We start from the raw sequence: 22,828 nt of genomic DNA on the forward strand, positions 1-22,828 counted from the left end.
AGGTTTGGGGGAGGAAACAGCAAGCACAAAGCTCCCAGTTTAGGAACTAAGATGCTAACGTGATGGGCGCATAGAGACCTGGAGGAGAGCGGCTGCACAGACCCCACAAGGACTTGGCAGTTTGTCCACAGGGCCTGGAAGCCACTGGAAGTTGTGAGGAGAGAGTGCTGTGCTCACATGCTCCGTGGCTGCTGTGTGGAAGCTAGACATAGGGGTAGGAGGGAAGGGACATGTCTGAGAAGGCTGTTGGGGTGTGCAGGCAGGACGGTGACCCAGATGAGGGGGCAGCCATGAAGAATGGAGTGAAATGGGGGAAATTGGAGTATGGTTTCTGATAGAAACAGGATTGTGGGTTGGTTGACCATGGGGTGTGGGCAGGGGAGCAGTCAGCTTCCAGGTCACACAGGAAACTTCCAGGCTTCCATCTGAGGCTAATGGATGCATCAGGGGGCAGTTCCCTGAGATAGGATGTCTGGGGAAGGCACAGGCTGGAGGTGGGATGGGAGGAGAGACAGGAATGTCGTGACCTTATCAGATTTGCAGTGGCTGTAAGACAGGCTTGGGGCCCAGAGCTTTGGGAACTAGAGTGTGTGAGCATCTGTCCTCATCATGAGCAAGGAGGAAATCATGGTGGGGAGAGAGAAGTGCTCTGAAGCTGTTCCCTGAGGAACATTCACATTTATAGAGAGGGTAGGTGACGAGAAATCAGCAACGGCAACTTGGCAGGAGTTGTGGGTGAAGAAGGAAGCCAGGCTCACGGGGGCTTCTGGGGCTGAGAGAACTGCATGAAGACGGGGGCCAGCTGGGCACCTCCCAAGGCCAGTCAGAGCACTGACTGCTGGATTTGGTGGCATGGTGTTTACTGATGGCTGCAACAAGAAGCACATGGGAACAGTGCTGGGGACAGAAGCCAGACTCAGGAGGAGGAGGTAGAGACAGATACAAGGTGTCACCAGCAGTTTAAGTGTTGTAGTGGAGGGAAACAGAGAAATCAGGAGGAAGCAAGGGAGGCTATGGGGTCAGAAGCCACAGATATGGCTGACTGCATATGCGCCAGGAGCCATCCAGCTAGGGAGAAGCCTGCAAGCCCCTTTGGAAGGAGGCAAGCCGCAAGTCCCCTACGAAAAGAGCGAACACCGTTTGGGCAGATCAACGTGGCAGGAAAAGCAGACCCAGTTTAAAATGGTCTCCACTGGCTTCTGTGAATGACCACAGTCCTCCCTCCAGAACCACACCGCATCCATTCATTGTGGGCACTCTGAGGGCAGCGCCTCGCTCTACTGTTTAGATTAAATCAAGGAACTTCCTTTGGCCACAACCTCTGTGCCAGGCTCACAGATGAAGTCACTTCATTTCTTCTGCCTCCCTCGGCTTCCAGGATCCCTCACCGGAACTTCGTGGAACGATATGAAGTACTGAGAAGGCTCTGTGCTCGCACATCCTCTGGCCCCCACAGCCCATCTCCTGCTGAAGGGCACTCCGGTGAGTGGGGCCCGTGTGCTAGTCACATGTTCAACCACAGTTGACCAAGCGCCTATCCTGAGCCATCTCGGGTGGGCTGGGCATTCAGAGCAGAGGAAAACACAGCCCTGCTCTCATGGTTCTTGGCTCAGTAGGGGAAACAGACTAAAAGAAGACAAACAGTGGGGAAAGTGGAAAGGCAGAGCTGGGAACAGAACGCTGTGGGTAGTGCTGTGGAAGTGTGAATCGGGGAAAGCTTCCTGGAGGAAGTGGTGTCTTAGGACGGATGGCATTGGCCAGGTGAAGAGCATTCCACATGACAGGTAATTGGATGGAGGGCTGCATGCAGGAGACAACACTGTGTGTGTGAGGAACTCCAGGCCAGAGTTGCTTGTCCATAAGGGCAGAGAACAAGTGGAGCTGAGACTGGGGTGATAGGCATGTCACAGAAGCCGAGCTTTATTCTCTGGGTAGATGGAGGCACCTCAGAGGAGGAAGAGAGTGACATCAGCCTCATGCTTTCTGGAGACCACTGTGGGCTCCTGTGGCAGGCCATGGGAGTGAGGCTATTAATGCTGGCCAGAGTCAAGCTACAGGTGTGGGCACAATGAGCAGTGCTGGGAAGAAACTGGTCCGACTGCTTGGCCAGTGGGGAAGAGAGGTTTGGGGGAGCTGTTGAGCCCCACAGGGCTGACTTGAGGTCCAGGTCCCTGGAGTCATTCCATGGAGGCATTTGCAAAGCCCTCGGCAAGCTCTAACGTCAAGGGAAGGTCTGGCGTGTGGCTCCAGTTTGGGGGTTGTCAGCATGTAGGGTAAGCCCCCTGCACAGGTGGAAGAAGAAGAGGCCAAGGACAGAGTGGGAGGCCCCTGCCCAGCAGCAGTGGCTCCCATGTACACAGCCCTGCCCTGGAGCCTGGCAGACCTGGGACAGTTCTGCTTTCCCTCCTCTCTCGGGCACAGTTTTGTCACTTGCCTTTCACTCTTTTCCCCCACTTCTTTGCTTCCCCTCTCTTCGTGATCTGCTCTACTGCTCTGTGTCTCATGCCCAAAGCCCCCTTCGCCCCTGGTTGATTTTGCGGTTTCTCGTCTGCGGCGTCTTCTTTGGCAGCCTCTGTCTCCAGAGAGCCACTGGGCAGCAAAAGGTGGTCAGAGCCCTCAGGTAAATCCTCTATAGGAGCCAGCCCTGCACGCTGCGGGAGGGCAGGCAGGGGCACCTGTTGGGCCTCCCTGGGACCGGGATTTGTTCACGCTTTTCTCACATGGCAGGGAGTTGAGGGGTCAAGGGCAGAGGGAACGGCCCAGCTGCCCTGCTCAGCCCTCTGCATGTTTGGGGCCTTGGAACACATGCTGGCAGAGTAGCCTGGGTTTCCAGATTGGGGTGCAGGCAGCAAGTGCCCTTTGCCAGCTTGCCCAGGGGACCCATGGGAATGGAGGCTGTGGGCCAGTCCAGGGCCCAGCCACAAGTAGGGATTCCTGTATTCCTCAGAACACTAGAGGCCTCCCTGCAAAAAGGGTGGAGAAGTGGTTAGAGGCAAGAACAGGAGCAGAGAAGCCTGTGGAGTAGTGGGGAGACCAGAACCGGTTTCTCAAGTCCACAGAAGTGTGTAGATGACCAAGAGCTGATGGGACCTCCATCTCCCATCCCACAGAAAGGTCTCCGTGCACCGAGGTGGCCACTCTGCAAGCTGTCCTCCAGGACATCCTCCACACTCTTCCAGCTCTAACTCGGGCAGCAGCCACACTTGGTGACCCCGCTAAGGCCACACCAGCCCCAGTTCACTGTGGCAGGACCAAGGTGTTCATGACAGACTCCATGGTAAGCTGGTTGATGGTGAGGAGGGGAGTTCTCCGAAGCCAGCCGCTTGCTCTCCTCAGCACCATGGGGTTTGGAACCACTTCGGGGCAGTGGGAGGAGAGGCTGAGGCCCTCAGCAGATATCCCTTCTCCCAGCTGGAGCTTCTGGAACACAGACGTGCCCAGGTGCTAGAGCAGTGTGCCCGCCGCATCCAGGGCAGCTGGAGGCGACACTGGCATCGCAAGCAGGAGAGGCAGAGGCGGGCAGCCGTGCTTATCCAGGCAGGTAGGAAGCGCATGGGCCTGTGCGAAGACCCTTATGCCAGGGCCGTGTCTCAGTCTCAACACATTGATGACACGACCCTATGGTGCATTGGATTCGAATTCCAACCCACCTCACCTATTGTCTCTCCCGTTCAGTGGAAACCAGGTCACACCACAAGTAAGGCTGCTCTGTAGGCAGCAGAGACTAAAAAATTGCCTTTAATTCCCCTTTCCTAGACCTAGAGAGTGGCTTATGCCACCTTCCTTTGCTTCCACGACAGATCATTATGTGCTGGGTCCAGGGCTTGTAATGAGTTTGAGAAGATTTGATTTATTAAAGGAAGAGACATAGGAAGCATATTCACAGCAGTCTTATCTTGAAAATACTAGAAACCACCCACATAGCTGACTGTAGTAAAGTCATGGCTATGTCATGAACCAACCTTATGATACAGCCGAGAAGTCTTTTTGAAGAGTATTTTAAATTTAATGGAAAACCACTTCCAATGTGATGTTCAAATCAGGATACCAAACTGCATGTCAAGGGCGATGCCACCTTCCTCAAGTGTGTTTCTGTGTTTACAGGCCTAAAAAAAAAATTGTGTAAGGAAACTAGAACTCTGCATTGGTCAGATAACAGGATTTGGATCTTTTAACTTTTTAGTTTTCTAGAATCCAAATGCATTAATATTGAATGGAATAGCCCCTTTTCTGAATGTAAAAGAACGAGAAAATAAAGTGCAAAAGAACGAAATGAAAATTGCAACACGATCAGTCTACCATCGTGGGCACATGGTGGGGTCTCTGTTTATGAATTCTTAAGGCCAGTAAGCAGCTTGAGCTGAGGATCTCCCCTTTGTTCCTTGGGCACTGCCCCGGACAGCGCCTGAGGCAGAGGCGAGCCTGCTTCCCACTGCCCTTCCATGTGAGGTCTGTCCCAGCCTGACGCTCCGAGCGGCCTTCCAGAGCTTTCAGAGGGCCTTTGTTCCCTCCTGTAGGTGGCAGCTCGGGCGGGCCGTTCACCAAGGAGGCTCGGATTCTGGGCAGCTCTGGCATGGCTGCAGGGCCAGGCTTGCAGAGTTCTAACAACGTTTCATTTACTTTCTTGTTTCTGGGCAAACCTGCCAGCCATCCGTTCCTGGTTAGCTCGGAAACACGTGCAGAGGCTGCACACAGCCGCGACAGTCATCAAGCGTGCGTGGCGGAAGTGGAGAGTGAGTATAGGACTCCCGAGGGCAGGACGAGTGGTGGCCGGCTGGCACCCAGCGGCCCTGGGCTAGAGCACCCACCCGGCACTGCACTGGACACCACCTGTCCCCTGGGGTGCCTGGGGTGCGGAAAGGGCAGCATCAGCAACTCTGGGAGCATACTAAAAACCATGGAATTCTGCACTTTCAAGGGGTGAATTTTACAGTGTATCAATTAGATCTCAAGACTGTTATTTTTATTTTTATTTTTTATTTTTTTAAAGATTTTATTTATTAATTTGACAGAGAGAGATACAGCGAGAGAGGGAACAGAAGCAGGAGGGGTGGGAGAGGGAGAAGCAGGCTTCCCGCCAAGCAGGGAGCCCGATGCGGGGCTCGACCCCAGAACCTTGGGATCAGGACCTGAGCCGAAGACAGACGATCAACGACTGAGCCACCCAGGCGCCCCAAGGCTGTTATTTTTAAAGTAGCAAATGTAAGGCCTGAGCACAGGTGCCTTGGGCACAAAGATGTTTGGCCACAAGGCACCCATCTGGTTGAAAGCATCCGGCTGTTCAACAGCCCTGTGCCCTTCAGGTCACCTTGTTGAGCTATCTTATTATAGTCTGGGTTTCCATTAAGAGCTAGTAGACTGAAAGCTATAAAGTGGCATTCTCTTTTTTTAAGATTGGAATGGCCTTCCTTGCTTCGAAAGAACTGGATGGTATGGAAGAAAAACACTTCTCTCAAGTTCCCCTTCCCACGGGCTCCTTCCTGCTGCCACAGACACAGACCAGCCTCCTGGCAGCAATAATCCGCCTCTGGCCCCTGGGACTGGTCCTGGCCAACGCAGCTGTGGGGGTCCGAGGCTTTCAGAGGAAGCTGGTGGTCTGGGCCTGCCTCCAGCTCCCCTCGGGGAACCCTAGTAGCTACCCGGTCCAGACAGCACAAGGACAAGCTGGTGTCACATCCATCCGAGCGCTGCCTCAGGTAAGCTGTGTGACGGGACAACAGTCCTGCCCACAACAGCTCTGGGTCCCTCACACCTCCTTGTAGAAGGCAGGAGCCAAAGCCCAACTCCACAGCAGGAGCAGGACTGAGGCAAGAGCTGTTCTGACCCTGCTCTGGAAGCCAGAAGCCTGAGCTTCCCAGCTGGCTGCAGGTTTGGGTGGTTTCCATCATTACAACTCAGGATTTCCCAGAGCCCTTCCACTTTTTAAAAATTGCCTCTAAGTGTTCTGGCTTCTCCTCTGAAATCTCCATTTAATTAGTCCCACTTTTTAGAAATTTGGGTTGTGATGACAGCTTATTGTCTCAAATATTACTGAAGTTAGCATCCTATTTTCCTCAAATTATTACTTTATCTCCTGCTCCAGCTGCGCAAATGAGAAGCAGGTAAGTCAGTAGTCCAAGAGCTGTTTTTATAGTATGGGCAGCCAGAGGAAAGACTCAGCCCACACACATAATGGGCTAATGCTCAACCTGCCACATGGGATCCCAGCAGGGTTAAGTGACACAAGTCAGAAGGAAGGAAACAGCGAGTTTCCATACCTGAGGAATTACGGTAGGATGGAACCTAGAGATCTCCGTGACAACACATGGGTCAGCCAGATAAACAGTGGGATTGTTTGCCCGTTTTAAGCAGTCTTAAGACTGTGACAGGCAACACTCTTAAAGGAGAGAGCTCGCTCATACATCACACTGAACGAATTTGAAATGTTGTATTTTAATTTGCCACTTGTTTAGAATGAGCAAAAAGCCTGCATTCAATCCTGCTCCTGCTGGGACTCTGCTATCAGTGCTTGTCCACACCTCTGTGTTTCTAGCACAGGTGCTATGGGGCACCGAGAGGGCTCGCACTCCTGGGATCTGGTGTTCAGCAGTCTCTCTCTCTCCCTAGGGCTCGATCAAGTTCCACTGCAGGAAGTCTCCACTACCGTACGCGGACATCTGCCCTGAACCCTCACCCTACAGTGTTACTGGCTTTAATCAGATTCTGCTGGAAAGACACAGCCTGGGCCATGGGTGAGGTCTTCTCACCTTCTAGCCTCACCTGGCTGGGCAATCCTTTGGTGCCTTTGTGTCTACAAGGCCTTTTCCTGCCAGCTGCCTTGCCAAAGACATTTAATCCACACAGAGCTGCAAACTACTCCCACAGCAACTCCAAGCACTTGTGACCAAGCAACATGTTGCAGCCCCTGCACTAGGGGCCTAGGGCTCCCCTCTACATCTCGGGCCCTGACAGGTGTAGGGCTGGTTAGCAAATCAGGGCTAAGAAACCTCGGAGCCACAGAGGATGTCCCCCATTTTACTACCTTCATTGATCCAACGCAGCAGGGCAGTCCATCACTACAGTGGGGCACCCCGATTCCCTGCAAACAGAACAGGTGGGTCAGCTTGAAATTAGCCCCCAAATTTCAACTAGGATATTTGCATTTAGTTCCTTTAAAAGGAACAAAACCTCACTATTTTTAATGTTGATTTATTTAATGTAATAATGTAACAGAAGGATGAACAATACAATTTACCACAGAATTACCATATTCTGATTTTATTTACCAACAGTGAGCAAGTTTTAACTCAAATGGGTATGAAACTTGACTGATCATGTGATGTCTAAACTGTACCAAAATTAAAACATTTAAACACCAGCATCTGAATGTCAAGTTCTCTCTCCATCAAGGGTTTGTCATCTTGAGTATCCTCCTCTTGTCTGAAACCCACGCCCACAGTGCCGGAGGCAAAGACCTTGTGCAGCCGGCCGGGAAGTCAGCACCGTGGCCGAGGGCCCCACGCTAGCTCTTCTGGGGGCAACAGGCAGGGCAAGCACCACGCGCACGTGCCAGCAAGCAGCTCGGGAGTCCAGCTCACAAATCCTCCTCCCGGGATGGCTCCACAATCCGTAAACAGCAGTCCGCAAACTCCACAAACAAGGGCTCCTGCATGCAGGCTCGCATGAGCTTCGCCTTGTTGTCACCCTGATCGAGGCTGACCATCAGCTGTCGAAGGTGCGGGTTGAGCAGCAGGCTTCTCAGTGCTGCAGACTCACCTGAAAAACGAATGAGAAAGCCGATGTGGGTTCAAGTGGGGACAGATGGAGACGGCTAAAAGCTAAATGCGTCCAGTGTAGTACACGTCAAGGGTGCTGCATCCCCTAAACCTTTAAACCCTAGAATGGAACCCATGCTCCATGTTAACAAGGTGAGGTCACCAGAGCAGCTGATCTCCTAGTTAAAGGCTGTCAAATTCTTGTTCTCAGCATCTCTATAGTTTAACTTTATGCCATTTCAACTAGGAGAAAAATACCAGCACATACACAGAAAACAACATGAATTTGTTGGCACATTCTGTTTTTCATGGGCCTAAAGGTTCTCCTGGGTGAGGAGAGTTACACCAAACAGTCTGAGCGCTGTGAAAGCCAGCACGTGGCCCTCGCACCACAGCCTTGGTAGCAATGAACAGACACAGACATCTGCCTACTGCCTCACAGTTTACAAAACTGTCCACGCCTGCCCTCGGCCTCACTGCTGTGGGACTGGGTGCACAGCAGGGTGGGCCTCAGGCGACAGAAACAAAACCTCCCACATGCAGGAACCACACTGGCCCGTTCATCACACGTGTCACAGAACTGCCCCAGGCCTGACCTCGCAGGCCTACGAAAACGCCAGGTGTTATGAACACTTGTGTCCCTCTAAAAATCTGTCTGCTGGAGTGACCAGACCACATACAAAGCACGGGGGAGGTGGGAGTAAATGCAGGCCCCTGCCCTACAGGCCGGCGTGGGAGAAGTTAAGATCAAGTATGAGTGGTGTATTTCCAGGCCCCATGGGAAGGTGAAAGTGCTTGCTTCTGAGAAAGACAAAAGGTCAAGGAAAGTTAAGGTGGTAAGGAAGGGTAACCTGAACCAAGCCTTGAGGGGGAACTTTGCCAACCCACAAAACCAGCAGGATTCCAGGCAGGGAGGTATGGAAGCCGCCCCGAGTGTTTACGGAGTCAAGTGGCCAAAGGGCTCTGCATACCACACTCCGTTACAGGGACCCTTGAACACCACAGGTTTGAGCTGCACGGGTCCACTCCTACACAGTGTTCTCCCATCAATACAGTGTTGTAAATGTATTTTCCCTTCTTCATGATTTTCTTAACATTGTCTTTTCTCTCATTTACTTTATTGTAAGAATGCAGCATGTAATACATGTAACATACAGAATGTGTGTTAATCGATTTAAGTTATCGGTAAGGTTTCCGGTCTACAGTAGACTATTAGTGGATAAGTTCTGGGGGAGTCAGAAGATAAATTTTCAACTGCAGGGTGGACGAAGGGGAGCCCTGCCCCTGTGCAGTTCAAGGGTCACCTGTATTTAGTAACTTAAAAAAAAAATCAGACTATACATTGAATTAGATTAGTGGTTGATGAAGAAGCAAGCACACACACTTACCTAAATTCTTTAAATTCTGCAAAGACACTCTATCCTCTTCCTCATCACTATTGAGAAAGTCAGCTACAGAGTCGTCGTCATCTGAGGAACACAGAGCACAACTAATTATGACTAGAAACAAAGCCTGGACGCCAGACTTGAACAACAGATAAAAGTGCACATCGGTGACAGTAGCGAGGGGAAGCAGGTACTGACAAAACAAAATTGACCTTGTCTGGAATTCGTGACTTTACCAACATTCCTCTTTTTGGGGAAGGAGGGTGAAGCCAAGAATTGGGGAGTTTAACAAATGCACCCTAGTGTGTTCACATGCTTGTTCTATGTGCTTGTCTGGTCTTTAGGCCAGGAGCCTGATTTTCCAATCCCTATCACCCCAGCTCTCCTCACTATGGCTCCAGCCCTGTCAGGGGCCAAAAAATTCGGTGCTCGGTAAAAACCTGCTAACATGAATACCTTGTGTTTTCAATATAGTCAAAAATTTCTGACACTGCCTAAACCCAACAAGGGAGGTTTCTCAAAGGGCAGAAATAGGCTATCCCATGCTGTGAATATTCAATACCTCTTTGCTGGCACCAGGAGGGGCTACCTTCAGGGGCTGGCATGGTGCCTGACACCCTGGAGAGACTGTAGTCTTAGAGATGGCTGGGATGACAGCGCGCTCCCACAATAAGCTGGGAGGCACCCCCAGCAGCAGGAAGGGGAGCTTGGCCCAAGACAGCCTCCCACATGAGCCTGGCTCAGGTGAACAGATGCTCCAGCCAGGCTCAGGGAGGGAGACCTGAAGCCATGACTGGAGAAGGCTCCTGCCAGCACGGTACCCCCCCCCCCCCCGCCCACCGAACACCACAGCCAGCTGCCTCTCACCCTCTTCTTTCTTGTCCTTAACAGTGCCCTCGGGCTGCTCTAGACTACACAACAAGGGCCCCCACTCCTGGTGCTCTGGGCTACGGAAGCTGTTCTTAATGAAGCCATCTTTCCTGACTCCCTGTCCCAACCCACATCTCTTTCCTTTCAGTTATTACCTTGAAACCCTTTCAAGGTTAGTTTTTTTGAAGTCAAGCAACCCACCTTTGTTTTCTGTGGGCTTTACAGTTTTTGCCGTAACAACGGACCTTATTTTTTTCTCAGCAGGACAAGTTTCGGGGTTGCACTGCTCTGAAAGAGACACAAACAGATGCACATCACCTCTACTTCAATGACAAGGCCACACTGCCCCACCAAGCCAGCTTCTACGTAGGAAACATGTATGTAGTTAGGGATGTGGTGGGGGTGGAGATGGATGCAGAGAAAGTGAGGGATCCTATCAAAGGGCAGCACTGAGAAAACAAGCAACCCTGGGCCTGGCAGAGAATGGAAGAAGCAGGCCTCACGAGCCTGAAAGCTGTCCCCATCCTCCTTACCCAGCCTAACCTCACTGGGCTCTCCCTAAGTGACACACTGACTTCAATTAGCGAACGATTTTCTCAGCAGTTTCAGGTACCAAATTTGCATGTACCACGTGCCACTGGGATGACACAGATGAAAGTCATCAGGCCCACCTGAAGGGATTAAGCCTTAGGGATGGCAGCTAGAGACCTGGATAAGAGTCTGATCGATGTCACCTGAGAGGACTGGAAGACAAAGGGGAGGCGCTGCCAGGTGGAAAGAGCATTCCTGACAGAGAGGTCTACAGCTGGACCAGAACCCTGGAAGAATAGGGTCGTGTGCAAGGACAGTGATAGGCAACTAGCAGCTGATTGACAGGGCAGGACTGGCAGGTGGCTGGGATTCAAGTGGAGTAAGCAAGAGCAGAAGAGGGCCACAGGGGAGGCTGCCCTTTCTTCCCAAGACCAGTGTCTCAAAGGCACTGTGATGTTCAGGGTGGAAAGGTCTTTTAACAGTGTGAGATGGTCTCACACTCCACAGGATGTTTATTTGCACCAACACCAATTACCACAAGTGCCCCCAACCCTCCTCAGCTACTGTCACAACAAACATTCTCACAATGTGTCTCCATACGGAGAGCAATACACAAGCTAAGAACCACCACCTCCCTTGCTAGAGAGACTGGAGTTTTCAACAAGGGAGTGAATTACTCAGACCTGCATTTTAGGAGAAACCCTGGCCGCAGCAGGGCCACACAGTGAAGAGCTCCAGATTGCCCCGTACTGCCCTAGGGGTTCTTAGGGGGCCACTCGGGGACGCACTGCCAGAGCAAAGCTTACCAACCCGGCTCCCCAACCCTATTTCCAGCAAAGCAGTTCTACTTCTTTCTATCTTGAACAGGAAAGTTTCCTTTGAAAATGCTCCAGAAATACGAGGGTAAAAAACAAAAACAGCAGGGGGAGTGCTATAGCTTGAAACATACCTCTAAGTCAAGGAGGGCAAGGGATCACGCTACAGGCAAAAAACCTGTAAGGCACTTTAATAACCGAAGAGTCTACTCAGCATGAGGTCATGGGAAAGGGTCCCCGAGGGCTAAGAGGAGGCTCCAGATTGGAGTTAAAATGTAGATTTAACAGCACTAATCTCCCCTTAAGGTAAACAGACCCACCTCGTTGTTCCTAGCCAGGCATTTAAAGAACAAAAAAAGTTCTGTTAACTGCAGCCAGCGCAGTTTTGAGAATACTAAGAAACTACTAGGGCTGACTTTGACGGCCAAAGCAGTCACCTGTTTTGGGGGAGGGGGCGCTCTCTAGGAGGAAAGGCAGAGCAGAAGTTTCTGACTGGTCCAAGGCCCGGGAAGCATTCACAGGCAGAGGTTCCCCCTGGGGCTCCGACAGGATTGGAGGAGGCAAGACCGGGAGAGACGCGGCGGGACGTGGGGGCTGCCCACGCGAGGAGAGGGGCGGCTCAGGGGCGCGGGGAGACTCCGGGGCCTTACCTTTGTGCTTCCGGAAGCAGGTCACGGAGCAGCTGCAACAACAGAGGCCACGGGCCGCGTTAGCCCGGGAAGTCGCGCGGACCCTCCCGGGGTCCCCGCCCGGACCCCCGCCGCCCCGCCCGGTCCCCTTCCCAACGACCCCCGCACTCACTAAGGCACACGGCAGGCGGGGCAGCGGTATTTGGGTTTCTCCAAGCAAATCACGCAGACGACGGCGCTGCAATTGAGCGACGCCATAATCCCTCCACGGCCTCTTCTCACCGGACGCGCCAGTCCCTGACCGGGAGTCCCACGTGCACGCCCTTTTTTCCTCGCTTCCTTAACCGGGACCAATCGGCGCGCAGCACTCACCGGCAGTCAAAAGCAATGGACTGACCTTGCTCATTGCTCCAGTCCTGATAAGTAGAAAGTAGATACACTCGATCCTTCGGCTTCCCGGAGTAGGTTTCACAGTCGCCCCTAGGAGGGTGGCAGGGAGAGGGAGAAAGAGAAGGCGGCTCCCCACTGAGCAAGAAGTCCCACGCGGGGCTCCATCCCAGGACCCAGGGATCATGACCTGAGCTGAAGGCAGACGTTTAACCCACTGAACAACCCAGGCGCCCCTGACTTAGACTTTCTAATTCTTGCAAGGGCACTGGGTCCTCCCCAGGGGTCCTCCCCCTCGGCATTCCATTTGCTTATATCTAGCAAATGAGAAATCCAGACCCTGGTCCAGAATCGGTTAGATTGAGTGATACACACATGCTCTTCCCTGCTTAAGCCCTTTTTCTCTCAGGAAAGAAAGCTGAGGCTTGACCGCTGACTAATGTTTATTGAGCTCCAAGCAACAGCACTGCACAGCCCAGATGCTGGGCTGGGGGCCTCAAGGCAGTAGCAGGCGCAGTCTCTCCCCTCTATGAGCTCAAAGCTTAGAGTGGTGGCAGGAGGGAGAAGAGACCGTCTTAGGGTCCTGCCGGTGCTAGCCTGCATTTGCACGGCCCAGAGAGCGAATGCCTCTTCAAAGCTTGCATTCTAGGCTCCTCACTTAACTCACCCTAGTCCCAGCCGTGGGTGGGATGGCTTGGTCATGGAACAGATGAGTGAGCTCTGGCCCAAAGGAGGGGATCCTGGCCTAATGAGTCCAGATAGATGAACTGTGACGGGCCTTGAGTGGCACCTCAGGCTTTAGGAACAGTCATGTTTCATTAGCAGCCTGTGCCTCCTTGAAGCCCTTAACACTGCCCAGCCCAACCAGGGCTGCCACCGCACACCTAGGGCCATAAGTCATTCTCACTCCCAAGTCCCTCCTCCCTTGTGTTGAGCCCATTACCCCTCAGGATTTCACTACTATAAAGGCTCCACATGATTGTCATTGTTTTTGCAGATAACCTGGTAGGATCAAAGCAATTGTTCGAGTCTTGGCTCAATCCCCTCCCTGGCTATGTGACTTCTACAGTCTCTGAGGTCCCTCACCTATTAGTGTGGATGTGCAGGCCTGGTGTCCTGAGCTGCTGAGAAGCAGAGAAAAGACCATGTGTAAAAATGTTTGTAATCTGAGGGGAGCCAGAGTCTCAATGATTGCAGGCTGGGGCCTGCTGGGTGGCATGAATGGACCAGATTCCAGATTCGCTCAGATTCCATCCCGGTATCTACCTCCCTCCTTGGAGACACTTCTGACAGCGACCTCCACTGGCCTTGCCCAGCACTTAGCCAGGAAGACCAACAAACAGGTATTTACAAACAGCTATAACCTTCAAAACAAAATAACTCCGAATTACTGGTGGAAAACAGGATCGGGGCGCCTGGGTGGCTCAGTCATTAAGCGTCTTCCTTTAGCTCAGGTCATGATCCCAGGGTCCTGGGATCGAGCCCCACATCAGGCTCCCTGCTCCGTGGGAAGACTGTTCTCCCTCTCCCACTCCCCCTGCTTGAATTCCCTCTCTCGCTATGTCTCTCTCTGTCAAATACATAAATAAAATCTTAAAAAAAAAGAAAAAGAAAGAAAGAAAGAAAACAGGATCAAGGGAGAAATGGGGTTCTTTTTTTTTTTTTAAAGATTTTGTTTATTTATTTGACAGACAGAGATCACAGGTAGGCAGAGAGGCAGGCAGAGAGAGAGGGAGGAAGCAGGCCCCCTGCCGAGCAGAGAGCCCCGATGTGGTGCTCCATCCCAGGACCCTGGGATCATGACCTGAGCCGAAGGCGCCCAAGAAATGGAGTTCTAACAGCGTGGCTGAAGTGAGGATTTGTAACTTATGTAGAGTATATATGTAAATAAATAGATTGAATGTTTTAAAAAGATTGTAATTTGAAACACTACAAAGGGTTTATTTGATAACCCAGAGTCTGTAACTCCTGGAGCTCAGGTCCCAACCCTATGAGTGCAGGTGTCGCCCCCAAGTCCCTCAAGGCCAGGGTCCCGAAGCTCAGGCCCCTCCAAAAGGGTTCTGCAGTCAGCCTCTATGGGCCACCCTCGGTGGGCCTAGGCCACTATCCATCCCTGCTTTGGATTTGCCCAACCGCCCTGGGGATGCTGTTCAATCCTTAGTGCTGAAATAGCATGGACCCCGACCTGCCCCACATGCAGCTGCCCTCAGGTAAACCAGGACCCGCCTGAAATCTAAGACATGCCCACACTGACCCAACAATCAGCAGCATCCCCTGTATTCTTCAACACTTGTGACCACCCCAGAACCATCCCAGAAGGTACATGCTTACCTGGGAAGGCCAGAGAAGGTCAGTAATTTGTCCAGGCCACGGTTGAATCCTGTGCCCTGTCTCGCACCTGGTAGAAATCTGCTGACTGTGGACATCACCACCACCCATTCCAGATTTTTCCTGTGAGTTGTGTTTGGAGGCTGAGGCCATGGAGATTCTCCACAATTTTCAAGGCTCAACCCCACGTCACCCACATCCAAACCATGCTTATTCCTCTACCTTTGGGTCCAGAGATGATGACTTCAGTGAAAAGAAAGTTTCTGGAATTCCTCCCATGCACATTCCACGCAGTAAAGGCAGCCTTCCCTCTACTCTGGGAGATACCGCAGCGTCCCAAAACAGCTGTACCCCTCCTGCTCCAGTGTCCAGGAAAGAAGGTGGCTCGGTGATGGTGATGAGGTTGGGGAACATCAAAAGGCCAGACAAGGGCAGTATAGATCTTCTTGGCAGTGGCCAGTTCAGAAAAAAATGACACACAAGACTCCAGGCCCAGCAACGCACGTCCACACTGATGTAGCCACCCTTAGCAGCACACTGATTCTCCCTGGACCCCCCTCCAAACCCATCCTAGCAGCTGTCTAAGGCTGCCTCACACCTCCCAAGCCCGACCTGGAGAGGGGTGGGGTAGAATGATTTTCAGAGCTCTGTCACCCCGCAGGCGCTGTCCAGCACATTCCGGGGACCAAAGCCAAAGCTTGGCACTGCATGTGGAGATCCAGGCCCGCCGCTCAGCACCGCCAGAGGGCGCTCCAGGTCCAGACTGGCCTGGTGCCGCGGAACTCGAGCTGGATTGGAGTAAACACCCCCTCCCCGTCAGAGCCTAGGCTGTCTCTCTGCACAGGGGAGGGTAAATCCAGGCATTGGCCTCTTTGTACCTCGAACATCGCCAAGAGGCAGGAAAAGCGTGGAGGGCGCGGTGCTGATGGGCAGGAGTGTCTCCTCCACAAAAGCAAGACCCTTATCAGCAGAGGGTTCCAATTGCAACTGGCCTTCCAGCGGCAACTCCCCGATGCTTACTGCCCAACGCTTCCTGGCATTTCCAAGGGTGGAGATCCAGCTGCAAGCTGGCCACCCACCTTAACTGATGAAAGTTTAACTGTGCTTTGGGAGCATGGGCTTACTAACCAGGGCCTGAGCCACTTCCCTGCACCCTCCCCAGTGCCGTGATGGGGTGCGCTGAGCGATCTAATCACCCAACCTGAGCTACATGTTCTGGTTATCAGAGGCAGGAAGTGCATAAGGTTGGGCTCTCTGCTGACTTGCCATATCTCAGCTGCTGCTGCTGCTGCTGCTGCTTCTTTAAGATTTTATTTATTTGACAGAGAGCACAAGCAGGGGGAGCAACCCGCAGAGGAAAAGGGAGAAGCAGGCTCCCTGCTGAGCAAGGAGCCCAATGAAAGATTCGATCCTGGGATCATGACCCTAGGGGAAGGCAGCCGATTAACCAACTGAGGCACTCAGGCGCCCCTCAAATCTCAGCTTCTTGTTGCGGCCCTAACACCTCTATCCCTCCCCAAGGCATGGGGGACCCAGGGTCAGCACCAGGAAGAGTGTCTGAGATTGGGGTATTTGAGGGCCTTCTGCCTCATTCTCATCTGCTCCTCCACCCCTCTTTCTCCTCTGGTATCTAAGTAGTTCAGACATTAAAGTGAGTGAGGTTGCTGGTGGGAATCAAAGCAAGGAGGCCCCAGGTTCAGGTGGAATGGAATGGTCGGTTTCCAACTCTGAGTGTTATCTTACAGCAGTGAAGTGATATTCATTCCCAAATTCTAGATAGTAACAGTCTGACCTACAATTAGACTTCAAGGAGAACTTCCAGACAGCAAAAGAGATAAAGAATAATCGCATTAGGTGTGCCTGGGTGGTTCACTCAGTTAAGCCTCTGTCTTCTGCTCAGGTCGTGATTCCAGGGTCCTGGGATCGAGTCCTCCACTGGGCTCTCTGCTCAGCAGGGAGCCTGCTTCTCCCTCTCCCACTGTCCCTTCTTACACTCCCACTCTGACAAATAAATAAATAAATAAATTATTTTTAAAAAGGAATAATTGCATTATTCCTAGTCCCAGAGCTGTTGAGAAGGCACAGACAAAAGAACTCACCATTGTTTCATAAACATATCCTACCACCCAAACCTCACACTTTTCTCACACCCTCTCCCACTTGCAGATCCACACAGATCCCACCTTACACTCTGTAGGACAGAGATCAAAGGAATCAGGACTTCCCAGCCAGATTCTCCAGGAGGCCTCTCAGGGTCCCACGTGGACAGGGAGTGGATCTGGGGTTTGCACCAACCTCATATCCATGTGACGGAGATGCACAGGAACTCCGCTCAGTAAGGAGCGGAGAAACTGAGACCCCAAACTGCCTTCCCCCTCTTAAAAATAAAGACACAATAAAGAGTCCAAACAGAATCCATGAGAATTCTTCACTAGCAGGTCTGCACCAGAAAGTTATACAAGCCAAAGGAAAATAAGATCAGATGGAAATGATACCACCACACACCGGGTGGAATGGCGAAAATAAAAAAGACTGTGATTCCAGGGTCCTGGGATCGAGTCCTCCACTGGGCTGGCGAGGAAAGAGGCTGCTGGAGTCTGGATTTTTGTGCCCCACCCCCCAAATTCATACACTGAAATCCTATCCTTCAATGTGATGGCATTGGGAGGTAGGGCTCTGGGAGGTGATAAGGTCATAAGGATGCAGGCCTCATGAATAGGATTGTGCCTTTGTGAAAGAGACGCCAGACAGAGAGCTCTCTTGCCCTCTTCCTACCATGTGAGGACACAGTGGGACGATGACGGCCCGTGAAACAGGAAGCGGGTTCTCACCAGACACCAAATCTATGCCTTGATCGTGGACTACCCAGCCTTCTCCAGACCTATGAGAAATAAACGTTTGTTGTTTAAGCCATTCAGTCTCTGGCATTTTTGTTATAGCAGCCCAAGTGGACTGAGAATTGGTACGAAGAAGTGGGGTGCTGCCATAACAAATACCGAAAAATGTGGGAGCAGCTCCGGAACTGCGCAACAGGCTGAGGCCAGAGTTCCGAGATGCTCGCTAGAAAACGAGATGTCTCTGTTGCCGAGAATGGGCCTTAACGGGCAATTCTGGTGAGGGCTCAGAACGAAAAGAAGAGCGCAGTAGAGAAAGCCTCCTTCTTCTTACGGAATCCCTAGGTGGTCACAGACAAAACGCTGGTAGAAACGTGGGCAACGCGGGCCATTCAGGTGAGGGTGCCCAGAAATGAGGAACAGGTTATTGGAAACGGAAGGAAAGGCGATCCCTGGTGTAACGTGGCAAAGAACTCAGCTGAATTGTGCTTGTGACCCGTGTGTTGTAAAAGGTGAATCTTGCAAGGGCTGGACCCGGCTGTTTTGCTGAAGAGATTTCTAAACAAAGTGTTGGAGGGATGGCTTGGCTCCTCCTAGCAGCCTCAGGTGAAAGGTGAAAAGAAAGAGATGACTCGGGGCACTTGGGCAGCTCAGTTGGTTAAGCGTCTGAGTGGGGAGCCTGCTTCTCTCTCACTCTGCTGCTCCCCCTGCTTGCGCTCTCTCTCTTTCTCTCTCCAATAAATAAAACAAAATCTTTAAATAAAAAATTAAATAGAAAGAGAGAGGAGAGAGAGAGAAAGGAAGGAAGAAATAAATGACTTAAAGGTAGAATTGCCAAGCAGAAAAGAGCTGATCTTAAAGATTCTCAGTCACACATACTGCAAAAAGGGACACACTAATGGGTTGGCCAAGTAACCACTGGCCAGGAGGTTAGTGTGGGTCAGTCATCTCAACAGAAGCCAGGCACCCTTCTTCAAAATACAATGGGACACTGGAAGAATGGCCCCAAACGCGATTCAGAGATCAGCACTGTCATGTCCACCACGGGCCCAGAGTACTTAGCCCATAGACAGAATGGACAGTTTTCAAAGGGTAGGACGGCCTCCCTAGTTCAGGGGGGCCAGATGCTCCCAGCCAGTGCCCCAGGGTGTCCTCCTACACCCCACAGAGAGCCTCAGGCAGGGCATCAACCAAAGGGGGTCATTCTTAAGTCTTAAAGTTTAATGTCTGCCCTATTAGATTTTGGGCTTTCTTGGGACCTGTTACTCCTTCTTTCCTGTTTCTTGCTTTTGGGATTACATTAGCTCTACCTTCTTTGGCCCCCTCCAGTCTCTTTGTTTCATTTTGTTTTCTATTTTTTTAAAAGATTTTTTATTTATTTATTTGACAGACAGAGATCACAAGTAGGCAGAGAGGCAGGCAGAGAGAGAGGGGGGAGGCAGGATCCCTGATGAGCAGAGAGTCCAATGCGGGGCTTGATCCCAGGACCCTGAGATCACGACCCGAGCCAAAGGCAGAGGCTTTAACCCACCGAGTCACCCAGGTGCCCCTTGTTTTGTTTTTTAAAAAAGATTTTATTTATTTGTCTGAGAGAGAGAAATAGAGAGAGCACAAGCAGGGGAGCAACCGGCAGAGGGAGAAGCAGGCTCCCTGCTGACCAAGGAGCCCAATGTGGGACTCCATCCCAGGACCCTGGGATCATGACCTGAGCCGAAAGAAGAGGCTTAACAGACTGAGCCACCCAGGCGTCCTTCCTCCAGTCTCTTTGATCTTATGGTTTCTCTTATGGCCCTGATTTTAATCTTTGATATTCTTCCCCATCCATCACCCAACGTACAGGCTTCTCACCTAGGTGCTGGCATGGTGGAGCAGTGCAACCTTGTCACTAACATGGAGGCCACATGTGCCTGAGATTTGTTTCTCTTTCAGAGCAGTGCAACTCTAAAACTCCATCTCCCGTTGAGAAAAAAGTCAGTTCAGCTGAGCTAAGGTAGCATCCATATGCAAGGTCCGTCTCTTCCTGTTGGGTCTGCAACTGATGGCAAGTGATAGAGCCTGAGAGCCTGCCCTGCCAGCCTCCCCACTCCATTCTATTTTTTTTTTTAAGATTTTATTTATTTATTAGAGAGAGAGAGAGCACAAGCAGGGAGAAAGGGCTGAGTGAGAGGGAGAAGCAGGCTCCCCGCTGAGCAGAGAGCCCGATGTGGGGCTCGATCCCAGGACCCTGAGATCATGACCTGAACTGAAGGCAGACGCTTAACTGACTGAGCCCCCGCCCCCAGCACCCCTCCACACTCCATTCTAGACAAGGTTTCCTTTTACCGATTTCCACGTTTCTTGCTTTTGATCAAGATCTTTCTTTGAAAGCATCACTGATCAAGTGTAAGGTTCTCCATACTGAGTGGTTTGCCCCACAGCACCAGGAAGGACCTTTCCTGGTCATCATGTCCTACATCAGAGGGAAAGTGTGTAGCAGCTGGAAACCACTTAAGGCCACATTTGAGCAACAAGGAAGATCAGGAGGGAGAACTCTTATGTAGCTTCCATGTAAACTCTGTATCTTCTCAAGGCCGCAAGTGTCAGCGATCGTCCTGAAGCACTGAGCCAGCACCCGTGTATTGGGTACATCGTTGTTGTTTTTTTACAGTGTGACATGTAACAAAATACAAAATCTAAAACAATTATACATAATGGAAGAAATAACATACCAGTTCCAGGGGTGCCTGGGTGGCTCAGGTGGTTAAGCGTCTGCCTTCGGCTCAGGTCATGATCCCAGGGTCCTGGGATCGAGTCCCGCATCGGGTTCCCTGTTCAGCGGGGAGCCTGCTTCTCCCTCTCCCTGCTCCCCCTGCTTGTGCCCTCTCCCTGTCAAATGGATGGACGGAATCTTAAAAAGAAGAAGGAGAAAAAGAAGTAGTAGTAGTAACATAACAGTTCCAAATTGTATCATAGTTCCAAACCAAGACTCTAGGTTGGAAAGTAACCCACTGAAATATTCGTTGGCACTTATTGAGACTGAGGTAGACACGTCTGTCCTGTGACAGCAGCCCTGGCGTCCATATGTTTCCTGCCGTCTCTGCTTAAGAATGAACCAGGTGCGTATGGGAAGATTCGGGGCAGGTATAAACACGGAGCAGCAGCTAATGTACTTTTTGCAAAACAGCAAAACTTCAAAGACATTTTAAAACACTATTGTTATCTCAGGGGCGCCTGGATGACTCAGTCTTTAAGTATCTGCTTTCCACTCAGGTCATGATTCCAGGATCCTGGGATCGAGCCCCATGTCAGGCTCCCTCTCTTGCTGTGTCTCTCTCTGTCAAATAAATAAGTAAAATCTTTAAACAACAACAACTCTATGTTATTTCAAAATAACTATTTAGAACCACATGCGTTTTCAATAATAGTCTGTAAATATGTAAATTCAGAAAACCATGAATTTGAATAAGAATCCAGAGTCAGATAATAGTTTGGATGAAAGAAGACTTTCATGAATTCGGAACCTTCTAACCCTTTAGAAAAAGTAAGTGAAAAATTCCTTTGTCACGGGATCACGATGAGATGGTTTCCAAAAGGCCATAGTCACAGAAGAGGTTGCCCCCTTCCTTACATGGACAAGGGCATTTTCTTGCCACAAAAGAGACAGAAGAAGCAACAGTGAGAAAAAGGTACACAGACGTAGTCTGGACATCTCAGCAAAGCCGTGTCACCAGCTTCAGTTCCTGGAAATCTTTCCTTTCAGGTCATCAGATGGCCAGCAGGTCTCTAGGCCAAGTTTGGTGCTTGCTTTAGGCGTGTCACGTGACTCCGTGAGTCTGTTCCCTGGTCTTCAGTGGCACAAGAGCTGGTAAGCAGTTCCTGAAAAGGGCCTTTCCAGAGAGGTGGAAGAGTCTTTCTGGAGGTCTTGTCTTTACTTTTAATTTTTTTAAACAGAAATTTGTTTTTTTTTTTTTTAAGATTTTATTTATTTATTTGACAGATAGAGATCACAAGTAGGCAGAGAGGCAGGCAGAGAGAGAGAGGAGGAAGCAGGATCCCTGCTATGCAGCAGAGAGCCCGATGTGGGGCTCGATCCCAGGACCCTGGGATCATGACCCGAGCCGAAGGCAGAGGCTTTAGCCCACTGAGCCACCCAGGCGCCCCCAGAAATTTGTTTTTAAAGTAATTTCTACATCCAGCGTGGGGCTCAAACTCACAGCCTTGAGATCAAGAGTCGCATGCTCTACTGTCTGAGTCAGCCAGGCGCCCCAAAGCATGGTTATTTTTAGTAGAACCTTAATTTGAATCTTGATGGGACGTGTGCTGCGGGTTCTACCAATATCAGTTGAGGTTTTTGCCTGTAAAGAGGAAGGTAGCTGACCCAATAGGAATAAACAATCAGGGTCCCCAGACTTGGGTCAGAGATGGAGCAAGTAAGAGATGGCAAAGGGCCATTTAATTCCCCTGGTTTGGCTATTTTGATCACTACCACCAAATTCTAAAACTATTTCCTCCTTTTGGGAGAAATTTTGGTGTGATACTCTTCTAAGAAATATCAGCCCAATAAATGAGTAGGGGTCAGAGGAACTAAGGAGAAAAGGGTGTGTATCTCTCAAAGGGCCTAGAGAAAAGGGAATGTGTTCCGAGGCAAGAACCTATTGAAGTTTACAGAGACCTGCGCTCCTTGAAATGTTTTAGCCATTCAAGCCTTCACCCATCTCCACAGACATATGGGACTACTCAAGGCGACAAATTCCTTGTGGAAAGAAAACTTGACATGACATTTGCTTACCGCCAAATGGTTGTTTTTAAACATTTGGGTTTTTGGTATAATTAAGGTAAACCACATAAAAGATTTTATCATTTGGAAATGTTTTCTTTATTAAAAACTAAGGTTTGGTTCCCTTTCAAAAGTAACTCTGTGCCAAATCCCTACTTCCTCCCCAGCCAAAATTTTAAGTTACCTTTCATTTTGGCCTCCCCTGGGTGATCTCACTGTTCTCTTCCAAAGAGCTCGTGGGGAATTTGTAAAAATGTTATCATAAAATGTCATGGAGGAAATTACCCATCAGTTAGAAAAACGTCAAAGAGTACCTAAGTAATGGGATGCTAATTCTCTGTACCCAAAATGCCAATTATCCCCTAATTCATCTGAACATTCGAAGAAATTCTAATTAAAATGACCCCATGGAAAGTCTCTGGCTAGAATGGATCTCCATAGAATGGACCTGTGCTTTCCAAGCAGGATTTGATGTGATAAATCCAATCCCACTTTGGGCTTTGAGTTCACTGACGCTCAGTGGACATAGCCTGTAAGGG

The 22,828-nt window shown here is 50.7% G+C and overlaps 2 protein-coding genes across 4 annotated transcripts in view; one reads left to right on the forward strand and one right to left on the reverse strand.

Annotated features, from left to right (window-relative positions):
- MYO19 (myosin XIX) overlaps positions 1 to 7,359 on the forward strand; it is a 30,065-nt gene extending 22,706 nt beyond the window's left edge. Inside the window, exons 19-24 of the mRNA XM_080826413.1 lie at positions 1,379 to 1,482; positions 3,111 to 3,277; positions 3,412 to 3,541; positions 4,648 to 4,733; positions 5,394 to 5,696; positions 6,607 to 7,359. Of these exons, the coding sequence (XP_080682539.1) occupies positions 1,379 to 1,482; positions 3,111 to 3,277; positions 3,412 to 3,541; positions 4,648 to 4,733; positions 5,394 to 5,696; positions 6,607 to 6,735 (919 nt within the window). The 3' untranslated portion in view covers positions 6,736 to 7,359. The remainder of the gene's footprint in view (positions 1 to 1,378; positions 1,483 to 3,110; positions 3,278 to 3,411; positions 3,542 to 4,647; positions 4,734 to 5,393; positions 5,697 to 6,606) is intronic.
- On the reverse strand, positions 6,414 to 12,344 carry ZNHIT3 (zinc finger HIT-type containing 3). Of its 3 annotated transcripts, XR_013968163.1 has the most exons (6): positions 12,157 to 12,276; positions 12,006 to 12,037; positions 10,211 to 10,297; positions 9,143 to 9,223; positions 7,455 to 7,755; positions 6,414 to 7,078 (listed from the first exon to the last, which is right to left on the reverse strand). XR_013968163.1 is itself a non-coding variant. In XM_080826420.1 (5 exons), exons 1-5 carry the CDS (start codon positions 12,240 to 12,242, stop codon positions 7,574 to 7,576), a joined length of 681 nt encoding a protein of 226 aa, XP_080682546.1. In that variant the 5' UTR covers positions 12,243 to 12,344; the 3' UTR covers positions 7,180 to 7,573. The 3 variants fall into 3 exon arrangements, 2 of the variants coding, with proteins under 2 accessions (XP_080682546.1, XP_080682547.1); XM_080826420.1 differs by lacking the exon at positions 6,414 to 7,078 and having other exon boundaries at positions 7,180 to 7,755; positions 11,793 to 12,037; positions 12,157 to 12,344; XM_080826421.1 differs by lacking the exon at positions 6,414 to 7,078 and having other exon boundaries at positions 7,180 to 7,755; positions 12,157 to 12,313.
- Positions 12,345 to 22,828: the final 10,484 nt, after the last annotated feature.

This window comes from Martes martes, assembly GCF_963455335.1.
Source record: "Martes martes genome assembly, chromosome: 16".
Lineage (NCBI taxonomy): Eukaryota > Metazoa > Chordata > Mammalia > Carnivora > Mustelidae > Martes > Martes martes.

Excerpts from the sequence above, each read along its gene's own strand:
- ZNHIT3 (XM_080826420.1), bottom strand. The coding sequence starts at position 12,242 with ATGGCGTCGCTCAATTGCAGCGCCGTCGTCTGCGTGATTTGCTTGGAG. Across the intron at positions 12,038-12,156 it reads CCCGCCTGCCGTGTGCCTTA|CTGCTCCGTGACCTGCTTCC; the intron begins GTGAGTGCGGGG and ends CTGTTGTTGCAG. Across the intron at positions 10,298-11,792 it reads CGCCCCCTCCCCCAAAACAG|AGCAGTGCAACCCCGAAACT; the intron begins GTGACTGCTTTG and ends TGTCTCTTTCAG.